At 39.7% G+C, this 8,998-nt stretch overlaps 1 protein-coding gene across 1 annotated transcript in view; it reads left to right on the top strand.

Moving 5' to 3' along the window:
- Positions 1–7,560, top strand: part of LOC127851277 (kelch-like protein 2) — an 8,747-nt gene extending 1,187 nt beyond the window's left edge. The window contains exon 2 of the mRNA XM_052384928.1: positions 6,267–7,560. Coding sequence (XP_052240888.1) covers positions 6,267–6,490 — 224 coding nt within the window. The 3' untranslated portion in view covers positions 6,491–7,560. The remainder of the gene's footprint in view (positions 1–6,266) is intronic.
- Positions 7,561–8,998: the final 1,438 nt, after the last annotated feature.

Below are 8,998 nucleotides of genomic sequence, written 5' to 3'. Positions count from 1 at the left end.
TGACGGAGCTTCACAGAAATGCTCATTGAGAAAACTTCTTTTAAAATTTGTAAATGTAATATTGTTTGATATTTTAACCCTTTGAATTACATGATATATATTGAGGTAAATAGTTCCAAGAATCGCGGACCTCTAATGTTCAGAGTTATTGTAGTGGACTTTAGGACTACATGTATACAAAGATATACTGGTCGTTTTAAAAGGGTGAATAAATTCATATCTGGCTGAGCCTAGAGACTCACATCGTTTCCATAGACCTGAATAGCCCAATGCTTTTAAATATTGTCTCCTCTGAAGTCTTTAGTCGACATGTCTCATATTTGAAGAGTGACATTCTCTATTGGTCTTATAAAAAGTGTGTTCAAATTATTCCTGCATAGTCAACACTAGTACAAACTCGCCACATCATAAAGTTAATATTCTGATTACTCCTAACTAAATGGACAGAAATAAACAGTGGTGAAGAGGTGGGAGTTATGACGGAGAACGGTGCCTCAAATCTGTAGAGATGTACAATCCCGAGACCAACATTTGGACGCAACTCGCAGACATGCAAATATGTCGTGTATATGCAGGTTATTTTTTATTTTTAGTTCAAGGGAAAGAAAACAGTGAGTGTCTGGTATAACAATTAATTTGCGCAGTAGAGCTCACAAGGATCACAAGGTGGTTCCGTTATGTGTTTATATTTAGCCATACCAGAAACCGTCTTCACTTAGTCAATATCAAATATTGGCTAAGAACAATTCCCATATTTACAAAGTCAATGCCATATAGTCACTGAGTCCACTCCCAGTATTCACTGAGTCCAGGTCAATTATTCACTAAGTCCATGTCCCATATTCACTGAGTCCATGTCCCATATTCACCGAGTCCATGTCCCATATTTACTGAGTCTAGGTCCCATATTCACTGAGTCCTGGTCCCATATTCACTGAGTCAAGGTCTCATATTCATTGAGTCCAGATCCCATATTCACTGAGTCCATGTCCCATATTCACTGAGTCCATGTCCCATATTCACTGAGTCCATGTCCCATATTTACTGAGTCTAGGTCCCATATTCACTGAGTCTATGTCCCATATTCACTGAGTCCAGGTCCCATATTCACTGAGTCCATGTCCACTATTCACTGAGTCCAGGCCCCATATTCATTGAGTCCAGGCCCATATTCATTGAGTCCAGGTCCCATATTCACTGAGTCCAGGTCCCATATTCACTGAGTCCAGGTCCCATATTCACTAAGTCCAGGCCCCATATTCACTGAGTCCTGGTCCCATATTCACTAAGACCATGCCCCATATTCACAGAGTCCAGGTTCAATTTTCACTGAGTCCAGGTCCCATATTCACTTAGTCCAGGTCCCATATTCATTGAGTCCAGGCCCATATTCATTGAGCCCAGGTCCCATATTCACTGAGTCCAGGTCCCATATTCACTGAGTCCAGGTCCCATATTCACTAAGACCATGCCCCATATTCACTGAGTCCAGGTTCAATTTTCACTGAGTCCAGGTCCCATATTTCACTGAGTCCAGGTCCCATATTCACTGAGTCCATGTCCCGTATTCACTGAGTCTATGTCCCATATTGACTGAGTCCACACCCCATATTCAATAAGTCCAGGTCCCATATTCACTGAGTCCAGGTCCCATATTCAATGAGTCCAGGTCCAATATTCAATGAGTCCAGGTTTCATATTCACTGAGTCCATGTCCCATATTCACTGAGTCCATGTCCCATATTCACTGAGTTCATGTCCCATATTGTCTGAGTCTAGGTCCTACATTCAATAAGTCCAGATCCCATATTCACTGAGTCCTGGTCCCATATTCACTGAGTCCACGTCACATTTTCACTGAGTACATTTCAGATATTCACTGAGTCCATGTCCCATATTCACTGAGTCAAGGTCTCATATTCACTGAATCCAGGTCCCATATTCACTGTGTCCACACCCGAGATTCACTGAGTCCAGGTCACATATTCACTGAGTCTAGGTCCCTTAATCACTGAGTCAAGGTCCCATATTCACTAAGTCCAGGTCCCATATTCAATGAGTCCAGGTCCCATATTCACTGAGTCAAGGTCCCATATGCACTGAATCCAGGTCCCATATTCACTGAGTCCACGCCCCATATTCACTGAGTCCAGGTCCCATATTCATTGAGTTTAGGTCCCATATTCACTGAGTCCAGGTCCCATATTCACTGAGTCAAGGTCCCATATTCACTAAGTCCAGGCCCCATATTTACTGAGTCTAGGTTTCATTTTCAGGTTCTATATTCACTGAGTCCAGATCTTATTTTCACTGAGTCCATGTCCCATATTCACTGAGTCCATGTCGCATATTCACTGAGTCCATGTCCCATATTTACTGAGTCTAGGTCCCATATTCACTGAGCCCATGTCCCATATTTACTGAGTCTAGGTCCCATATTCACTGAGTCCAGGTCTCATTTTCATTGAGTCCAGATCCCATATTCACTAAGTCCATGTCCCATATTTACTGAGTCCATGCCCCATATTCATTGAGTCCAGATCCCATATTCACTAAGTCCAGATCCCATATTCACTGACTCCAGGCCCCATATTCACTGAGTCCAGGTCCCATATTCACTGAGTCCAGGTCCTATATTCACTAAGTCCAGATCCCATATTTACTGAGACCAGGTCCCTATTCACTAAGTCCAAGTCCCATATTAACTGAGTCCATGTCCCATATTCACTGAGACTTGGTCCCATATTCACTGAGTCCAGGTCCCATATTCACTGAGTCCAGATCCCATTTTCACTGAGTCCATGCCCCATATTCACTGAGTCCAGGTCCCTTATTCACTGAGTCCAGGTCCCATATTCACTAAGTCCAGGTCCCATATTCAATGAGTCCAGGTCCCTTATTCAATGAGTCCAGGTCCCATATTCAATGAGTCCAGGTCCCATATTCACTGAGTTCAGGTCCCTTATTCACTGAGTCTAGGTCCCATATTCACTGAGTCCCTGTCCCATATTAACTGAGTCTGATTTCATATTGACTGAGTCCAGGTCCCATATTCACTGAGTCCAGGTCCCATATTCACTGAGTCTATGTCCCATATTCACTGAGTCCATGTCCAATTTTCACTGAGTCCATGTCCCATATTCACAGAGTCCATGTCCCATATTCACTAAGTCCAGATCCCATATTCACTGAGTCCAGGTCCAATTTTCACTGAGTCCAAGTCCCATATTCACTGAGTTCAGGTCCCATATTCAATGAGTACAGGTCACATATTCATTAAGTTCAGATCCCATTTTCACTGAGTTCAGGTCCCATATTCACTGACTACATGTCCCATATTCACTAAATTCAGGTCTCATTTTCACTGAATCCAGGTCCCATATCCAATGAGTCTAGGTCCCATATTCACTGAGTCCAGGTTTCATATTCACTGAGTCCATGTCCCATATTTACTGAGTGTAGGTTTCATATTCACTGAGTCCAGGTTTCATATTCACTGAGTCAAGGGCCCATTTTCACTGAGTCCATGTCCCATATTCACTGAGTCCATGTCCCATATTCACTGAGTCCATGTCCCATATTTACTGAGTCTAGGTCCCATTTTCACTGAGTCCAAGTCCCATATTCACTGAGTCCAGGTCTCATATTCATTGAGTCCAGATCCCATATTCACTGAGTCCATGTCCCATATTTACTGAGTCCATGTCCCATATTAATTGAGACCATATCCCATATTCACTAAGTCCAGATCCCTTATTCATTGAGTCCAGGCCCCATATTCACTGAATCCAGGTCCCATATTCACTGATTCCAGGTCCTATATTCACTAAGTCCAGATCCCATATTCACTGAGACCAGGTCCCATATTCACTTAGTCCAGGTCCCATATTAACTGAGTCCATGTCCCATATTCACTGAGACATGGTCCCATTTTCACTGAGTCCAGGTCCCATATTCACTGAGTCCAGGTCACATTTTCACTGAGTCCATGTCCCATATTCACTGAGTCCATGTCCCATATTCACTGAGTCCACGCCCCATATTCACTGAGTCCAGGTCCCATACTCACTGAGTCCAGGTCCCTTATTCACTGAGTCCATGGTCCATATTCACTAAGTCCAGGTCCCATATTCAATGAGTCCAGGTCCCATAGTCAATGAGTCAAGGTCCCATATTCAATGAGTCCAGGTCTGATATCCACTGAGTCCAGGTCCCATTTTCACTTAGTCCAGGTCCCATATTCACTGAGTCCATGTCCCATATTCACTGAGTCCATGTCCCATATTCACTGAGTCCATGTCCCATATTCACTCTGTCCATGTCCCATATTCACTGAGTCCATGTCCCATATTCACTGAGTCCAGGTCCCATATTCACTGAGTCCTGGTCCCATATTCACAGAGTCCAGGTTCCATATTCACTGAGTCCAGGTCCCATATTCACTGAGTCAAGTTCCATATTCACTGAGTCCAGGTCCCATATTCACTGAGTCCAGGTCCCATATTTACTTAGTCCAGGTCCCATATTCACTGAGTCCAGGTTCCATATTTACTTAGTCCAGGCCCCATATTCACTGAGTCCAGGTTCAATATCTACTTAGTCCAGGTCCCATATATACTGAGTCCAGGTCTCATATTCACTGAGTCCAGGTCCAATATTCACTGAGTCCAGGTCCCATATTCATTGAGTCCAGGTCAATTATTTATTAAGTCCATGTACAATATTCATGAAGTCCAATTTCCTTATTAACTGAGTCCAGGTTCCATTATTCACTTGAGTCAATCGAATGAGCTGTTTCCAGTGTATATTTCCATCGATTTTACTTTTCGTGTTTTAATCTGATTGTTGTTATTACTGAAATGTGTAATAATAGTAAATACTACGCGAACAATAAATATACGGAGTCATCAGTCACATGGTTATATTTGCTTGACAACGTTTAGCTACACGAACAATCTATGTACAACAAACAGGAACTGTCGTTCCAACGACTTATTAGCAGCTTTAATACTGCTGTGCCAAAGGTATGCAAACACCAGCGTGAACATAAAATATCAAACATTATTGATATTTTTAAGCGAATGAAAGAGAGAGACATTGTTTTGTTAGAGTTGAAAAACAACAAGTTATTGATTGTGTTTGTTCTTTATTAAAGTGTGCTTTTCATACCAACTTTAGTACCAAATGGTCAGTGTTGCATGCCTGTTATCGATTATTTTAATGGGTATGTGCAATTAGGTACCAAGTAATCAATAAGACCCCAAATTACTAATTTCATGATGCGAATTTCCCATTATGAGGATGTCATGATTGAATTTTTTCCAAGTTCAGGATTTTACGCTCTGAATCCAGGTTTCATATTCAACGAGTCCAGGTCCTTTTGTGGTCTGGTCTGGACCTACTCTGTCCACTTATGAGACCAGGAAACATTGTTGGGCTTTAAAGCATACTGGGTAGCTCCTTACGAGACTGCGCAAATTAACAGGCCCAGTCTGAAGCTACCCTGGCTGCATATGGCATAATACACATCTTTGCATGACGCATCTCATTGTAATTGTTAGCAAAGTGTTACAGGTCATCAAAACATAATGTGTATTGTTTTATATTGACAGCTGGATATGATATATGGTAGTTTTGTTTTGACTTCAGAACATACTTGTATGGTAAAAAAACTTGTTCTGAAGTGTTATGCCACTTAATTTGCTATTGTTTATGTGCATGGTATTGGCATTAAAGGTAAAATCTGTAATAGTTTGTAATGTACCTCATATACAATACCAGTAGACATAATGAATCAGAAATGATTATCTGTAGTATACACTATGACTTGTCAATTCTTGTTTGAATGCATGTGAAGTGTGTATTTGTAAGCAAAAGCTGTAAATCTGCTTAGATGTGCGTGGTTTTTGCAAAGTATTGTTGCTATGAAGCATTACATTACAATCACACTTTTTGAAGTGGATGTATTTTTATTATAGTTACATAAATATATATTTTTAAGGATTTTTTTTGCTTATTTTATGGCTGTTATTTGGTCATATTTCTGATATCAAAGAGTAACTTTTTGCTCAAATCCAGTCTAAAAATTGCAAATTTTTTATGTGTTTTTAGTAAAGATGAGTAATCAAGAAATGAAGAGTTTATAAGTTTTGAAGGATCATATACCCAAACGAGGAGGAAAAGCTCTGCATTCTGGCTCTATATGTTGATTTGTGTACATCTTTGTTTATCACTCACTCACGTCTTCTGTTGTTTATATCTTTCAGGTGTGGTTTCTTACTATGGACTGTTATATGTAGTGGGTGGCTATGATGGAAAGGAGGGTCTTAGCACAGTTGAATATTTCGATCCCAAAGTAGATGTGTGGACATTGCTGCCTTTCTGCATGATGACAGCAAATAGCTGTCCTGGAGTCACCCTGATTGACAGACCTTCATGTCTGGGACGAAACCATTCGCACTTGCAAGCTGAGAACAAGGCTCAATTGTAGAAGTGTGTCTAGACAATCTTAGCAGCATCATACAAAAATGGATCTTATGCCTTATGCGCCAAATGTAGCCCCAGACCAACCTGTGTTGTTGCGCAGTCAGGTCAAGTGCTACTTTGTTCGCTGTGGTCACCTTAGTTTTTTGGACTCATTAGCAGAAAGGTTAGCTCATGACTATGCTGCAGAAATGCGCAGGCTTTGTTGAGCCAGGCTGGCAGAATATGACATGAGACCCATTTTCGCATGATGCTTTTCTTATGTTCATTACTCTCGGGCAGCGGCAAACACACTTCATAGGCAGGACTTTGATCACTAGAAGAGGTTGATAATAGATTATCTTTAATTAAGCAATAATTTCTTAATAGGTATCATATTATTCATTTATATGTTATGTTAACAGAAATGATATAATTGCATGCATAAACTTACAGTTATTAATCTAAGTATATGGAAACATTTAAGTTTTCAGACACTGGTTTCATAAGTTAAACTTCCCCCAAAGCTTACATAATTGTGAATGTAACTTTCAAACACAAATCTTTTTTGTTATTATTTTGTTTCATCTAAAATAAAAAATGCTTCTAGGCTGTCATACTTGCATGAATGATGTTTTTGATCACCATCACCACACCCTTGTCACCCTCCATCATTTTGACCTTGACATAATTTTGGAATAAAACTTATTCAGAAGGACCAATTTATCAATCAACTGATGAGTCTTTTATCGGGGCCATCAGCTTTCTTTAATGCAGCTTTTGTTTATGATTTTTTTTTCTTTTGTCACGAACCTGTGTAACAAAATACAGATAAGTCATTTGAATAGACTTTTATGACTAATTATTACTGTAACTTTCAATCTGATTGCATCTTTGTTGTGGTAATTATAGAAGTTGTTATTATATTTTAGACTTTTTTTCTTGCAAACCTTTTTTTTCAGTATTTTCTGTTAATTAAGCCAATAGCTTTTCTTGGATGAAGATTTTTAGCTCCTATGGCCAGAGGCCAGCGGGGCTTATGTCATGGTCCTGTGTCCGTCGTGCGTGCGTGCGTTAACTTTTTCTTTAAACTTTCTCTTCTCCTTAACTACAAGTCCAATTCTGATAAAACTTCTCACCAATGTTCCTGGGGTGAACCTCTTTCAAACTTGTTCAAATTATGCCCCTGGGGTCAAATTTGAACCCGCCCCGGGGGTCAATAAATTGAACATATGCTTATATAAATATAAAGAAGTGAAACTCCAGCTGCTGGAGCAGTATTGAATTTTCATTAAAAGCCTATTTGGTGCAAACTTTAAAAATCTTTCTGTCCATAATCATTGGGCCTAGTGCTACAACATTTGGTATGTAGTGACATTTAATAGTTCTCTACTTTGGTTGTTCAAATTATGCCCCTGGGGTCAAATTTGACCTTGCCCCGGGGGTCACAAAAATGGAACATATGCTTATATAAAGCCTATTTTGTGCAAACTTTAAAAATCGTATTGTCCATAACCGTAGGGCCTAGGGCTACCAAATTTGGTATGTAGTGACATCTAATAGTTCTCTACTTAGTTTGTTCAAATTATGCCCCTGGGGTCAAATTTGACCCTGCCCCAGGGGTCACAAAAATGAACATACGCTTAAATAAGGCCTATTTTGTGCAAACTTTAAAAATCTTATTGTCCATAACCGTATGGCATAGGGCTACCAAATTTGGTATGTAGTGACATCTAATAGTCCTCTACCAAGTTTGGTCAAATTAAGCCCATGGGATCAAATTTGACCGTTGCCCAGGGGTCACAAAACTGAACATATGCTTATATTGGGCCTATTTTGTGCAAACTTTAAAAATTTTTCTGTCCATAACCATTGGGCCTATTTCTAATAAATTTGGTCTGTATTAAAGTCTCAAAGTTCTCTACCTAGTTTTTTCAAATGATGCCCCTGGGGTCAAATTTGACCCTGCCCCGGGGGTCACAAAAATGAACGTATGCTTAAATAAGGCCTATTTTGTGCAAACTTTAATAATCTTCTTGTTCATAATTATAGAGCCTAGGGCTACTAAATTTGGTATGTAGTGACATCTATTAGTCCTCTACCAATTTTTTTCAAATTATTCCCCTGGGCTCAAATTTGACCCTGCCCCGGGGGTCACACAACTGAACATATGCTTATATAAAGCCTCTTTTGTGCAAACTTTAAAAATCTTCTTGTCCATATTCATTGGGCCTAGGGCTACCAAATTTGGTATATAATGACATCTTATAGTTCTCTACTAAGTTTGTTCAAATTATGCCCCTGGGGCCAAATTTATCCATTGAAGGCTCCCATTAAAAAGTTGTTCAAGAAAATTTAATTCGTCAAAAAACATGGCCACAGGAAGTCGTTGAACTTTGCATGTTTATGCGTTTTTGCTATTTATTCATTATGGGATGAATAAACTATTTTCTTCTCAAACTAAAAGTTTATCAAAATACACTTGGAATAACTTTTTAATTATAAGAGATAAATGCATACATGTTGAGCGTGAAAG

This window comes from Dreissena polymorpha, chromosome 11 (genome assembly GCF_020536995.1).
Source record: "Dreissena polymorpha isolate Duluth1 chromosome 11, UMN_Dpol_1.0, whole genome shotgun sequence".
Classification (NCBI taxonomy): domain Eukaryota; kingdom Metazoa; phylum Mollusca; class Bivalvia; order Myida; family Dreissenidae; genus Dreissena; species Dreissena polymorpha.
Note: the sequence above shows the minus strand (reverse complement) of the source record. Positions and strands in the feature narration are given on the sequence as shown.